This window comes from Heterodontus francisci, chromosome 18, assembly GCF_036365525.1.
Source record: "Heterodontus francisci isolate sHetFra1 chromosome 18, sHetFra1.hap1, whole genome shotgun sequence".
Classification (NCBI taxonomy): domain Eukaryota; kingdom Metazoa; phylum Chordata; class Chondrichthyes; order Heterodontiformes; family Heterodontidae; genus Heterodontus; species Heterodontus francisci.
The window spans coordinates 9,262,527-9,276,878 of NC_090388.1; the positions used below are offsets into that span (position 1 = coordinate 9,262,527).

The 14,352-nt window shown below is 44.6% G+C and overlaps 2 protein-coding genes across 2 annotated transcripts in view; one reads left to right on the plus strand and one right to left on the minus strand.

Annotated features, from left to right (window-relative positions):
- The window catches only part of LOC137379422 (NADH-cytochrome b5 reductase 3-like), a 36,169-nt gene extending 32,928 nt beyond the window's left edge, over window positions 1–3,241 (minus strand). Inside the window, exon 1 of the mRNA XM_068050210.1 lies at window positions 3,156–3,241. Within this exon, the coding sequence (XP_067906311.1) occupies window positions 3,156–3,176 (21 nt within the window). The 5' untranslated portion in view covers window positions 3,177–3,241. The remainder of the gene's footprint in view (window positions 1–3,155) is intronic.
- A 119-nt stretch (window positions 3,242–3,360) lies between these two features.
- Window positions 3,361–14,352, plus strand: part of endouc (endonuclease, polyU-specific C) — a 55,305-nt gene continuing 44,313 nt past the window's right edge. The window contains exon 1 of the mRNA XM_068050211.1: window positions 3,361–3,468. Within this exon, the coding sequence (XP_067906312.1) occupies window positions 3,458–3,468 (11 nt within the window). The 5' untranslated portion in view covers window positions 3,361–3,457. The remainder of the gene's footprint in view (window positions 3,469–14,352) is intronic.

Below are 14,352 nucleotides of genomic sequence, written 5' to 3' on the forward strand. Positions count from 1 at the left end.
AGGCAAGTTCTTTACACAGAGGGTGGTGAGTGCCTGGAACTTGCTGCCAGGGGAGGTGGTGGAAGCAGATACGATAGCGACGTTTAAGAGACATCTTGACAAATACATGAATAGGAAGGGAATAGAGAGATATGGGCCCTGGAAGTGCAGAAGGTGTTAGTTTCGGCAGGCATCAAGATCGGCGCAGGCTTGGAGGGCCGAATGGCCTGTTCCTGTGCTGTACTGTTCTTTGTTCAATAGTAACAGTTTCTCCCCATCTACTCTATGCCATGATATTGAGCATCGCTACAAAATCTCCATCAACCTTCTCCGCCAAGCAGAAAAACCCCAACTTCGCCAATCTCTCCACATAACTGAAGTTGAGGCTGAACCAGTGTTTTATACAGGTTTATCATAACTCCCTTGTTTTTGTACATTATGTCCCTATTTATAAAAGCAGATGATCCCACATGCTTTATTAATTATTACAATCAGTACTGCATGTACTCCTGACTCGGTAGCTTGCCGGATGGTTCTATATTCGGTTTGTCCTGTTAAATCTTAATAGAATTCATCTAGCCCAGCACACCAGGATTAGCATTAAGATTCCAATTATTTACACAACCTGTAAGAGCTTGTCACTCACAATTTTAAGAAACCTGCTTCCCATTTGGTCTCCTTGGATGACAAAGGAAAAGGATTTTTGAATTAAAACAGATTCTTTCACCAGTTTCAAAAGAGGTTTTCAAATTCCTTCTTTTCCCCAGCCATGGGATCCTGGGGTTTATAAACAGGGGCGTAGAGTACAAGAGTAAGGAAGTGATGTTGAACTTGTATAGAACACTGCTTCAACCTCAACTGGAGTATTATGTCCAGTTCTGGGCACCACACTTTCAGAAGGATGGGAAGGCTTTAGAGAGGGTGCTGAAAAGATTCACAAGAATGGTTCCAGGGATGTGGAACTTCAGTTACATAGATAGGTTGGAGAAGCTGGGGCTGTTCTGCTCGAAGAGAATCCATGGGCAGCACTCTTGCTTCCGAGGCAGAAGGTTGTGGGTTCAAGTCCTGCTCTGGAGGCTTGAGCTCAAAAATCCAGGTGACGCTCCAGGGCTGCCCAGAGGGAATGCCGCACTGTCAAAGTTGTCATCTTTCCGCTGAGATATTAATCCAAGGCTCTTTCTGCCCTCTCAGGCTGATGTAAAAGATCCCCAGCAATTTTGAGAGAGAAGGATCCTAGTGTCCTGATCAATAATTATCCCTCAACCAACATCACTAACAGTTTATGTGGCCATTATCACATTGCTGCTCGTGGGAGCTTGCGATGTGCAAATTAACTGCCATGTTTCTTAAATTACAACAGTGACCACACTTATTGCTTCCAGGGCTGTGAAGCATTTTAACACATCCCAAAGTGGTGAAAGAAAAAAAAAGGTTTCACATTTGTATCTTCTTCAGCAGTCCCTCGCAAACGAGGATGACTTTCATCCACTTCAGGGTTGTGGGTCCTTAGGTGACTGACTGACTAGTCCAATTCTGGATCCACACACTCTGCCACAGGTGGGGCAGGTGGTGTTTGGTAAGGTGAGGGAATGGGATGCTCGAAATTCCAAACGCCCCTTCCACTGTTTGCACAGTCGCTGCCTGGGCATGTCAACGTTGTTCGAACTGGCTGGCACCTTCGCAGATGCTTCTTATACATTTTGGGCGGTCTCGGGCAAGAGATTCCCACGAATCAGTGGAGATGTCAGAGTTTTTCAGGCTTTAAGGACATCCTTGTAGTGTTTCCTCTGCCCTCCTGGTAGCCTCTTGCTGTGATGGAGCTCAGAGTAGAAAGCTTGTTTTGGGAATCTTGTCAGGCCTGTGGACGATGTGGCCCACCCAATGCAACTGACTAGCCACGACCAGTATCTCAATACTGAGACACTGGCCTGAGAGGGGACAATGATATTGGAGTGCCTGTCATGCCACTGAATTTGCAGGATCTTGCAGAGGCACCACTGGTGATATCTCTCCAGGACTTTGAGATGCATTTGTATAGCATCTTTCACGTCTATCGGATGTCCCAAAGCACTTTACAGCTAATGAAGTAGTTCTGAAGTGTAGCCACATTGTAATGTAGGAAACACAACAACCAACTTGCACACAGCAAGCTCCCACACACAGCAGTGTGTTAACGACAAGGTAACCTGTTTTTGAGGTGTTGGTTCAGGGATAAATATTGAGACTGGGAAGAACTCCCCCACTCTTCGAAATAGAGCCATGGGATCTTTTGCATCCACCCGAGAGGGCAGACAGGGTCTGCGTTTGAAATCTCATCCGACAGACAGCATCTCTACCAATAGAAAACTCCCTCAGTACTGCACTGGAGTTGCAGCCTCAATTTTTGAGCTCAACCTTCGGACTCAGACGCAAGTGCTACAAACCGAGCTACGGCTGACAAAGATGCACAGTATAAATACAAGTCAGGAAGCTACAAGCAGCCAGTCCTGTTACTTTGTTAAACCAGGTCTTCCAGGCTCAGGGCCAAGGGATTTTGTCAGATTTTCCAAAGCTGGGAGCTGCAGTCAGAGGCCAGGGTGGGTGGAGACTGGATTTGGTGCAGCAGAAACAGCCAACCTGTCTCCTGAAGGGGGTCCAGAGGCACTAGCCTGCGTGAGAGTAATAAGTTAACACAAGGCTGGGGATCAGTGGCCTGTTTTAGCTCATAAATGTAGCCTTAACCAAGACGCCAGAACTCTGAACTCCCCAGACATAGCTCCTCATCATTTTCTAATCTGTCAGTGAATAAAAAAATCCCCATACACTGCAGAGTCACAGATAATAAAGATCCTCAATTTTACCCTCTCCCTTCAAGGGCAATTACAGATGGGCAATAAATACCATCCTAGCCAGCAAATATTAAATAAACCTCCTCGTCCCCTTTAGTCCATTTTATCCCCTTCAACCCTATCAATCCCTCCCTCCTCCCCTGTCTCTCCCTTTCCCTCTTACCCCAACCACTCTCTCCATTCCCTCATTTCCCCTTTCTCTCTTTTACTTCATTCTTTTTTCTTTCTCTCTCTCTCCCTCCTTCCTTCCCTTTTCTCTCTCTCCTTCCTTTTTCTTTCTCTCTCTCTCTCGCCCTCCCTCCTTCTTTCTTTTTCTCTCTTTCGTGCTTGTTTTTTTTTCTCTCTCACCTCAATCACTCGGTTCCACATTGTCTCCTCTCCCAGGATCCACTCGTTCTCCGAAAACAAAGTAACCGCATCCGACCCCCGCCCACCTTGCCTTATCCTGATTGGCCGCCCCACCCCTTGCACTCGCGCACCTATTGGGTCGCCGCTCTCACGGCCCCTCGCTCCGATTGGCTGATCCTCCCGTCGGTCAGCCGGGGGTGACAGGCGGGTTGGCCAATGGGCGGGCGCGGTGAGGCTGAGCCGTTACTTGCGGTAACCGAGTGCTGGTTACTTTGTATCAGCGGCGGCGGCGGGAGCGGATCATGGCAGCGGGGTGAGTGGATCGGCGCCGCGGCGGCAATCCCGCCAGTTTTACACAGCACTCGCTGACTTTTTCCTGCCCCCGCACGGTTCCTTAGAATTTGCAGCAGTTTTAATTTTTCGGTTTCTTTGCCTGGTTTGTTATTCTTTCCCGAGTTTAGTGCTGTTGGTTCAATTCCGTCAACCGTTACACAGCAAGATCCCCCAATTAGAGAGAGTTACATTCCAACAGAATGAATGATTTAAGCGCCTGTTCTGCAGTTTGAAGCTGTTTGTTGGTGTGGTTAATGTGTCACTTGTACCGGTGATTGGGTGCATTCCCGTTGTTTGCTAATCTCCAGAGGATCCCACTGGATGGTAATCCAGAAATCTGGGCCGCAGCCTCTGTTCTCTCTGCCTTGGACTGGGGGTCGATCCTTCCACCTAGAGAGGCTAAAAGTGGGCAGGCAGGAGGCAGCTGCAATAAAAACAAAGTGCTGGAAATACTCAGCAGGTCTGGCAGCATCTGTGGAGAGAGAGAGAGAGGGTTAACATTTAACTCCGTGATCTTTCATCAGAACCCAACCCAGTGTCTTATTTAAGTGGCAGGTGCAATTTAATACAGAGAAATGTGAGGCGATGCACTTTGGCAACATGGATCGAGAGGGCAATATAGGCTAAATGGCACAGTTCTAAAGCGTGTGCAGGGGCAGAGGAATGTGGGGGTTCATGTGTAATGATCTTTGAAGGTGGCAGGACGTATTGCAAGAATGGTCAGCAAAGCATATGGCATCTTGGGCTTCATATTAGGAGGTACTGAGTACAAAAGCAGGGAAGTTATGCTGAACCTTTATAAAGCTCTGGTTCGGCCATAACTGGAGTATTGTGTCCAGTTCTGGGCACCACACTTGAGGAAGGATGTGAGGGTCCTTGAAGAGGGTGCAGAGGAGATTAACCAGAATGGTTCCAGGAATGAGGAATTTAAGGTACAAGGTTAGATTGGAGAAGCTGGGGTTGTTCTTTTATTTGTTTCATGGGATGTGGGCATCGCTGGTTAGGCCAGCATTTATTGCCCATCCCTAATTGCCCTTGAGAAGGTGGTGCTGAGCTGCCTTCTTGAACCACTGCAGTCCATGTGGGGTAGGTACACCCACAGTGCTGTTAGGAAGGGAGTTCCAGGATTTTGACCCTGTGACAGTGAAGGAATAAATATAGTTCATAGTCAAGATGGTGTGTGGCTTGGAGGGGAACTTGCAGATGGTGGTGTTCCCATGCATCTGCTGCCTTGTCCTTCGAGATGGTAGAGGTTGCGAGTTTGTCTAAGGAGTCTTGCTGCAGTGCATCGTGTATATGGTACACACTGCTGCCACATTGCGAAGGGAGTGAATGTTGAAGGTGGTAAATGGAGTGCCAATCAAACAAGCTGCTTTATCCTGGATAGTGTCGAGCTTCTTGAATGTTGTTGGAGCTGCACCCATCCAGGCAAGTGGAGAGCATTCCATCACACTCTTGACTTGTGCTTTGTAGATGATGAACAGGCACTGGGGAGACAGGAGGTGAGTTACTTGCCACAGAATTCCTGACCTCTGACCAGCTCTTGTAGCCACAGTATTTATGTGGCTGGTCCAGTTCAGTTTCTGGTCAATTGTAACTCCCAGGATGTTGATAGTGGGGGATTCAGCAATCGTAATGCCGTTGAATGTCATGGGGAGATGGTTAGATTCTCTTTACTGGCGTTGGTCATTGCCTGGCACGTGTGTGGTGCGAATGTTACTTGCCACTTCTCAGCCCAAGCCTGAATGCTGTCCAGGTCTTGCTGCATATGGACATGGACTGCTTCAGTATCTGAGGAGTTGTGAATGGTACTAAGCATCGTACAATCATCAGCGAACATCCTCACTTATGATCTTATGATTGAAGGAAGGTCATTGATGAAGCAGCTATAGATGGTTGGGCCTAGGACACTACCCTGAGGAACTCCTGCAGTGATGTCCTGGGGCTGAGATGATTGGCCTCCAACAACCACAACCATCTTCCTTTGTGCTAGGTATGACTCCAACCAGCAGAAAGTTTTCCCCCTGATTCCCATTGACTCCAGTTTTGCTAGAGCTCCTTGATGCCACAATCAATCAAATGTTACCTTGATGTCAAGGACAGTCACTCTTACCTCATCACTTGAGTTCAGCTCTTTTGTCAATATTTGGACAAAGGTTGTAATGAGGTCAGGAGCTGAGTGGCTCTGGTGGAACCTTGGAGCAAAGGAGGTTAAGGAGCAATCTGATAGAGGTGTACAAGATTATGACAGTTTTAGATAAGCTAGACAAAGAAAATCTGTTCCCATTAGCTGATGGTACAAGGTCTAGGGGTCTCAGATTTAAAGTTTTGGGCAAGATATTCGGAGGGAATGGTGATGAAGAACCTTTTTACACAGCGAGTGGTAATGACCTGGAAGTCACTGCCCATGTGCGTGGGAAGCGGAGGCAATCAGTGATTTCAAAAGGAAGCTGGATGAGCACTTGAGGGAAATAAACTTGCAGGGCTATGGGGATAGAACGGGGGAATAGGACTGAACTGGATTGATCTACAGAGAGCCAGCATAGACTCAAAGGGCTGAATGGCCTCTGTGCTGTAAATTTTCTAGGCTTCTACATCCAGAGATAGATTATCTGGCCAGTCAGTTCTTTTGCTGGTTGTGGGAGCTTGCTGTGCACATATGGAAACTATTAGCAACAGGGTCTGCACTTCAAAATAATTTTACTTCCTTGTTTTTCGAAGGAAAAGTCCCAAAGCAGGTTAGTCAAGTTTAATGTGAAATTTCACTTGAATATGACAGTCGATTTGACTAGGAAATAAGTTGAGGACATAATGGGTTACCTACAGATTGCAGTTCTGTTTAATTAGTGACCTTACATCATTATTTTAAGCATTTTAAAGTAAGAGACTAACTGCGTTTTATTATTGTACATGGAATTCCTCAATTATAAATTAATAAATTGTATAATTGATTTTAGGAAGTGAGAATGACTCAGTGTAGTTATAGAACACAACGAGCTTGTAGTTGTGCAGTGTTTAAATTACTAGTACTGTACTGCAGTAATTAGAATGTTCCTTGTATTTTAATTCTGATTGCCCTGCCTCAGAGTCTCATAGCCTGTTCTGAAGGATTGAGAGCTGCATTGCTCAGTCTGTCAACTGCAAAGTAGTGTGACGCGGCAATAGTGAGAGACTGCAGTTAGTCAGATTGATGTGAGGGGACTTGTAGTTGTGTGTGGGCACATGAGAGGCAAATGGCAACATAAAATATTGGTACCAAAAAAACTACAGGATGTTACAACTGGAGCAGGTGGTGTGAGCAAATCAGATGGAGCCATTTGTTAAGAACAGCATCTGTGATTCAAGATAGTTGTGATAGTTCAGTGTGTGTTTTAAGTAACTGCAGAGTGTAACTTCAGAAAGAAATAACTGACAATGGTTGCAAATTGGATGCAATATCAGCTTAGAGTCCTACAGCACAGAAACAGGCCCTTTGGCCCGTCGTGTCTGTACCAGCCATCAAGCACCAATCGATTCTACTCCCATTTTCCAGCACTTGGCCCTTAGCCTTGCATACTATGGCATTTCAAGTGCTCATCTAAATACTTTCTAAATGTTGTGAGGGTTCCTGCCTCTACCACCCCTTCAGGTAGTGTGTTCCAGATTCCAACCACCCTCTGGGTGAAAAAACTTTTCCTCAAATCCCCTCTAAACCTCCTGTCCCTTACCTTAAATCTATGCCCCCGGCTTTTGACACCTCCGCTAAGGGAAAAAGTTTCTTCCGATCTACCATATCTATGCCCCTCATAATTTTGTATACCCCAATCAGGTCCCCCCTCAGTCTTCTCTGCTCTAAGGAAAACAACCCTAGCCTTTTCAGTCTCTCTTTATAGCTGAAATGCTCCAGCCCAGGCAACATCCTGGTGAATCTCCTCTGCACCCTCCCCAGTGCAATCACATCCTTCCTATAGTGTGGTGCCCAGAACTGTACACAGTACTCCAGCTGTGGCCTAACTAGCATTTTACACAGCTCCATCATAACCTCCCTGCTCTTGTATTCCCTGCCTCGGCTAATAAAGGCAAGTATCCCATATGCCTTCCTAACCAGCTTATCTACCTCTGCTGTTGCCTTCAGTGATCTATGGACAAGTACACCAAGGTCCATCTGACTCTCTGTACTTCCTAGGGTCCTACAACCATTGTATATTCCCTTGCCTTGTTAGTCCTTGCAAAATGCATCACCTCACACTTTTCAGGATTAAATTCCATTTGCCACTGCTCTGCCCGTCTTACCAGCCCATCTATATCGTCCTGTAATTTAAGGCTTTCCTCCTCACTATTTACGACACCACCATTTTCATGTCATCTGCGAACTTACTGATCATACCTCCTATATTCATGTCTAAATCATTAATGTACACTACAAACAGCAAGGGTCCCAGCACCGATCCCTGCGGTACACCACTGGTCACAGGCTTCCAATTGCAGAAACAGCCCTCGACCATTACCCTCTGCCTCCTGCCACTAAGCCAATTTTGAATCCAATTTGCCAAATTACCCTGGATCCCATGGGCTCTTACCTTCTTGACCAATCTCCCATGCGGGACCTTATCAAAAGCGTTACTGAAGTCAATGTAGACTACATCTACTGCTTTACCCTCATCTACACATCTAGTCACCTCCTCAAAAAATTCAATCAAGTTTGTTAGACATGATTTCCCCCTGACAAAGCCCCATGCTGACTGTCCCTGATTAATCTCTGCCTCTGCAAGTGGAGATTAATCCTGTCCCTCAGAATTTTTTCCAATTGTTTCCCTACCACTGATGTTAGACTCGCTGGCCTGTAATTACCTGCTTTATCCTTGCTACCCTTCTTGAATAATGGTACTATTTTCGCTGTCCTCCAGTCCTCTGGCACCTCTCCTGTGGCCAGAGAGGATTTGAAAATTTGTCTCCGAGCCCCTACAATCTCCTCCCTTGCCTCACACAACAGCCTGGGATACATCTGATCTGGGCCTGGGGATTTATCCACTTTTAAGCCCGCTAAAACAGCTAATACTTCCTCCCTTTCAATGCAAATTAGTTCAAGTATATTACATTCCGCTCCCTGATCACTACACCTACACCGTCCTTCTCCATAGTGAACACAAATGAAATGTAATAATTTAAGACCTCACCTACATCCTCTGGCTCCACTTTGATTGTTACTTTGGTCCCTAATGGGCCCTACTGTTTCCCTGGTTATCCTCTGCTCTTAATATACTTATAAAATGCCTTGGGATTTTCCTTTATCTTGCCCGCCAGTGTTTTTTCATGCCCCCTCTTTGTTCTTCTAATTACTTATTTAAGTAACCCCCAACACTTTCTATACTCCTCTAGGGCCTCTGCTGTTTTCCGCCCTCTGAATCTGCCATAAGCCTCCTTTTTTTCCCTTATCCAATCCTCTATATCCCTTGACATCCAGGGTTCCTTGGACTTGATGGTCCTACCCTTCACCTTTACGGGAACATGTTGGCTCTGAACTCTCACTATTTCCTTTTTGATTGACTCCCACTGGTCTGATGTAGACTTTCCTACAAGTAGCTGCTCCCAGTCCACTTTGGCCAGATCCTGTTTTATCATATTGAAATCGGCCTTCCCCCAATTCAGTACCTTTATTTCCCATCCATCTTTGTCCTTTTCCATAACTACCTTAAATCTTAGAGTTATGTTCGCTATCCTCGAAATGCACCCCCACTGACACTTCTCCCACATGTCCAGCGTCATTCCCTAAGGTTAGGTCCAGTACTGTCCCTTCTCTTGTACGACTTTCTATGTGCTGGCTCAAAAAGCTCTCCTGTATGCACTTTAAGAATTCTGCCCTCTTTGAGCCTTTTGCACTAAGACTACCCCAGTTGATATTGGGGAAATTGAAATCCCCGACTATTATTACCCTATTATTTTTACGCCACTCTGAGATTTGCCTACATATCTGCTCCTCTTTCTCTCCCTGACTGTTTGGAGGCCTGTAGTACACTCCCAGCAAAGTAATTGCCCCCTTTTTGTTTTTAAGTTGTACCCATATGGCCTCATTGAGGAACCTTCAAAGATATCATCCCTCCTTACTGCAGTAATTGATCCCTTGATCAATAGTGCAATACCACCTCTTCTTTTACATCCCACCCCCGGTCACACCTGAAGATTCTACATCCTGGAATGAATGTTGGTCCCGTTCTGGCTCCGGTGCAACCCATCCAACTTGTACAGGTTAGAGCATGGCTACCCAACCCGATCCCGACAGGACCCAACGGCATGTGTCGGGTTCGGATTGGGTCGCTCTTCCGGGCCTGGCATTCCGGCTCGGTTCGGGTTGGGCTGAGTGCGGGAAAAAAACAGAGGACTCGGGCCCGGGTCGGGTTGAGGTTAGATGTGGTCGGGTTGGGTTTAAATTGTATACCCGAGCAGTCCTTTAGTACAGGTCCCACCTTCGCCAGAAACAGACCCAGTGAGCCAGGAAACTAACGTCCTCCCTCCTACACCATCTCTTCAGTGACACATTCATCTGCTGTATCCTCCTATTCCTATACTCACTAGCATGTGGCACTGGGAATAATCCAGTGATTACAACCTTTGAGGTCCTGCTTTTTCTAGAAAATAGATTCTGTGGGTAGCAATCAAACTGGTGATGGTCTAATCAAAGCAGTTCTAACTAAGGAAAATGATGCATAGCTGCACAGAATGAAGCTCTGTGATTCTTTCCTCAATGTAATCCACTGTTCTCTTCTGATACAGTCTGATAATTGTTCTGGCCATCTTATAATTTGGAGAAAACCAGTATCCCCTGGCAATAATAACCTTGAACGCCCTCAATAAGAACTGACAAAATATAGAAACTGTGAAGTCAGTCAGTACTCATGGGTTCATATTCTGACCCAGTGTTGTGGGATTGGGACTGTGAAACCCGGATATTGGACTGTGCATTGTGTCTGCCTCAGCTGCAGGCATATGCAGAATTATTGCTGCACACATCTGTGTCAACACCTTATGTCAATATGTGCTCCCATTATACCTTCCCTTTTAAATGTCTAACAGGATCCCTTATGGGAATGTATCCAGCTGACCGGCATCTTGGATAAATACTGAGAGATACGAATCAGGCAAAAAGTTACTAATACCTTTGATCTCCGTTCAGTCTCATTCTGCCAACAAGGTGCAAGGGATCCGAACGATATCTGGGCAGGAAGTGTGTGTACAATTCCCGAGTATTTGAATTGCCTCGTTAATGGTTTGGCACTGGTTGCATTGCTGTATTTCCAACTGAGCGGGAAACTTAGATTCTTGTTGAAAAGACAAGTGACTTGAAACCTGCAGAAGAAAATAAATCTCTATCTAAATCTACCTGTGTTCCTGGCTAGAACTCTTTAACCAGTTTTTTTTTTTTTATTGAGTTTATAGATTTTAGATAAATATATCAGCAACTATCTCTGAGATTCTCACTAGTTTACAGGACCATTCACATCTTGAAGCTATTGAGGAACAATCTGGTTAATGGAGGATGTTTTCTGTAGTGAAAATGTTGTTAAAGATCTTCACCTCCTTACAATCTCTCATATTTACTCATGATTCTGTGATCCACTCACACAAATTATAGTCTGGTCTGGTTAAAAACTGAATTGTGCTTTATGTTAATGTAACTGATAATCACCAGTGCATTCAGGCAGCAGTTACAAGGCTTATGAAAGTAGCTGTGTTTGGGTTTCAGTCAGACAGTGCCCCATTTAGACAACTTGGCTGAACATTTCGTTTTGTGGCCCGGTTTACACCTCCCTGCAATTAAAGGAACAAAGTCTTGCATTTCTCTAGCGCCTTTCGCAACCTCAGGACCTTCCAAAGCATTTCGCATCAGTTTTAATGATGTTGGTTGAGGGGTAAAGGTTGGCCAAGACACCGGGGAGAAGTCCCCTGCTCAACGTGTTGCTCTGTGTGAGGTGCGTTGATCAGATTTGGTGAGACTGTTTCCTCGGGGAGGACTGCCCTGAGATCTCAATGTGCCTGAATTGCTCTTTCTGAATTGTCAGGGGCAAAGCAAACTGATTTGGGGGTGGGGGGGAGACCTTTGCCAGTGTTAACTAGTGCCTTCCTGCATAAACTGGCAGTGGGTTCCTAGGGTGTTGGGTTCCTTTCTCTGCTTGCTGCCATTTTAGTGAAATCTGCATGTTGTGTAAATGAACAGCATCTGAGCTGCAGATGTGTGTGTAAAACCATTGTTCTGGTATAGCTGAGATGCTGGCCCGATATGCATAACCTAGACAAGTCTCCTCAATGTACCCATACATAGCATCATAGAGTGATAAAGCATCAAAAGAGGCCATTGGCCCATCGTGCTTTTGCAACTTTGAAAGAGCTATCCAATTAATCCCACCACCCTGCTCTTTCCCCATAACCTGGTATTTTATTCCCTTTAAAGTATTTGTCCATTTCCTGTTTGAAAGTTACTATTGAATCTGCTTCCACCGCCCTTTCGGGCAGCACATTCCAGATCACAACAAATCGCATTTTTAAAAAAAAGTTTCCTCATGTCACATCTAATTTTTTTGCCGATCATCTTAAGTCTGTTTCCTCTGGTTACCGACCTTCTGCTACTGGAAACAGATTAAGTTAGTGTGTTTAAATTCTACTAGTAGGCCTCGGCCTACTACACTTTTAGTGTAGTGCTTTCAGTAGAGAGTGTTTTTATAATGGAGTCTAACCCACAAAGAAATAAGCAGGATAAGCCCATTCCCCTGCCTCTTAAATGGCTTGTCATGTAATGCATAAGAATTGAGTATAAATATGTTTCTAATTTGTACTGAGGAGGCAGGCTGTACTGAGACAGGAAGTGTTTTAAGAGCGAGTTATCTTTAGCTACATCCAGTCTGTTAGCTGCTGTACACATCTCCTGTTTGCAGAGGGGCCTCGATATCCCTTAATTCATTACCAGTTGTTGCAAAGGCGAAACGCTGGAACTAAATAACAGCTGTGCTGCTTACAGTATCAGAGCGATGTGTTTATATCAATACCATTTCCGTGAATGAATTTTTTTTTCAACAATTTGGAGTCCTGTCCTGATGATTAGTGCTTTATTTTTTTATTAAAAACTGACTTCTATTGGGCCAGAACCTCTAGCAGAGTGTATAGAATAACTTCAGTAGGTGATCCATGGTTCATAGATTGCTCACATTTAGCTCCCCTTCTGCTCAGAAGTTCAGTTAGTAAAGGAAATGTATAACTTTAAGTGGAACTCTACCCCAGCAGGAATCGGCACTATCAGAAGGGTAGAAATAACTAACAAGAATGTGAAGGCTTTCCAAATCACACCACATGTAGTGGGTCAAATACTAAATACTGCCTGATGTTCCCGAGTTGTTTTTTTTTATTCATTCATGGGATGTGGCCGAATATGCAGCACAGTGGAAAATGCTCAGGCCAGAACTTTATTTCAAAAGCAGTTTCAATTCAATACAAAAAAAAAATTTCCAAAGACATGAGCAGGAAAAACCCATTCCTCCACCTCTTAAATGGCCTGTTATGTAATGCAGGAATATCCTCACCTCTGTATCCGTTGAGCAGATTTTATTTTAATTCGTTTATGGGATGTGGGTGTCACAGGCAAGGCCAGCATTTATTGCACATTGCTGTTTTGCTGATATCTTGTAATTCTGAGTTGCGTCTGTTATCTACAATACAGATCTCAGTCGTTAAACTGTGATCTCGAGGGTGAATGCTGTGGCAGAAATAGTTCAGACACAGACTTGTTCAAAAAGAATGACAGTATTTAACCCCCAAGTTTAATTGTTCAAGACATTTCAGTGAATTGTCTGACATCTCATAAGGTCATCGAAGGAGGCCATTCGGCCCATCGAGTCTCCGCAGAGAAATCCAATCAGTCCCATTCCCCACCTCTATCCCCGTAGCCCTGTAAGTCTATGCTTTTTGAAGTCTAATCAGAGTTTTGATGTGAGGAAATGCAACAGCCTAATTGTGCACAGAAAGCTCCCACAAACGGCAGTGAAATAAATGACTAGATACTCTGTTTTTTTTTTAAGTAATGTTACTTCAGGGATAAATATTGGCCAGCTCACCAGGAGAACCTCTCTGCTCCTTTTCCAATTAGTGAGTGCCCTGGGATCTTTTACATCCACCTGAGAGAGCAGACAGGACCTCATTTTAACATGTCTCATGAAATAAAATTGAATGGCGCACTATATAAATGAGGTGACTCACCTGGTTGGGTTTGGCTCAAAGGTGCAAATAAAGCAATAACATTTTAACAATTAATTCAAATAACAACATTTTGAGATTGTTGAAACAATATTGAATACAGCACTAGTTCCATAAACAGCTAGGAATAATTTACCAATTTACAAATATTGAAACTATTGTCTCTGGTATTGAGTAATTTCTAGTTGGCTACAAGGAATGTATTAGTGCTGGGTTTTGTAAAGTTGGGAACTGTTTTTTTGATAACTGGCCTGTTACTGTGCGGTCTAAAACTGATATTCTCTTTCCTCAGTGTGGATCAAGCAGGCTTCACTAAACTCAGACCATTTTGTAGTTGGACCATCCCAGGAGCAAGTTGTTATTCGGTCTTCAGTAGACCTGTTTTTATGGAAAAATTATAAATTTGGCATGTGCCCTGAGAGATACCTTAGTTGCATGAACTCTGAAGACATTATTTTTCTTCATTGATGGGATGTAGGTATCACTGGCAAGGCCAGTATTGCCCTTTAGAAGGTAGTGGTCAGTTGCCTTCTTGAATACAACTGATGGCTTGCTGGGCCATTTCAGAGGGTAGTTCAGAGTCTACACTTCTGTTGGTCTAGAGTCATGTATAGGCCAGACCAGGTAAGAATGGCAGATTTCCTCC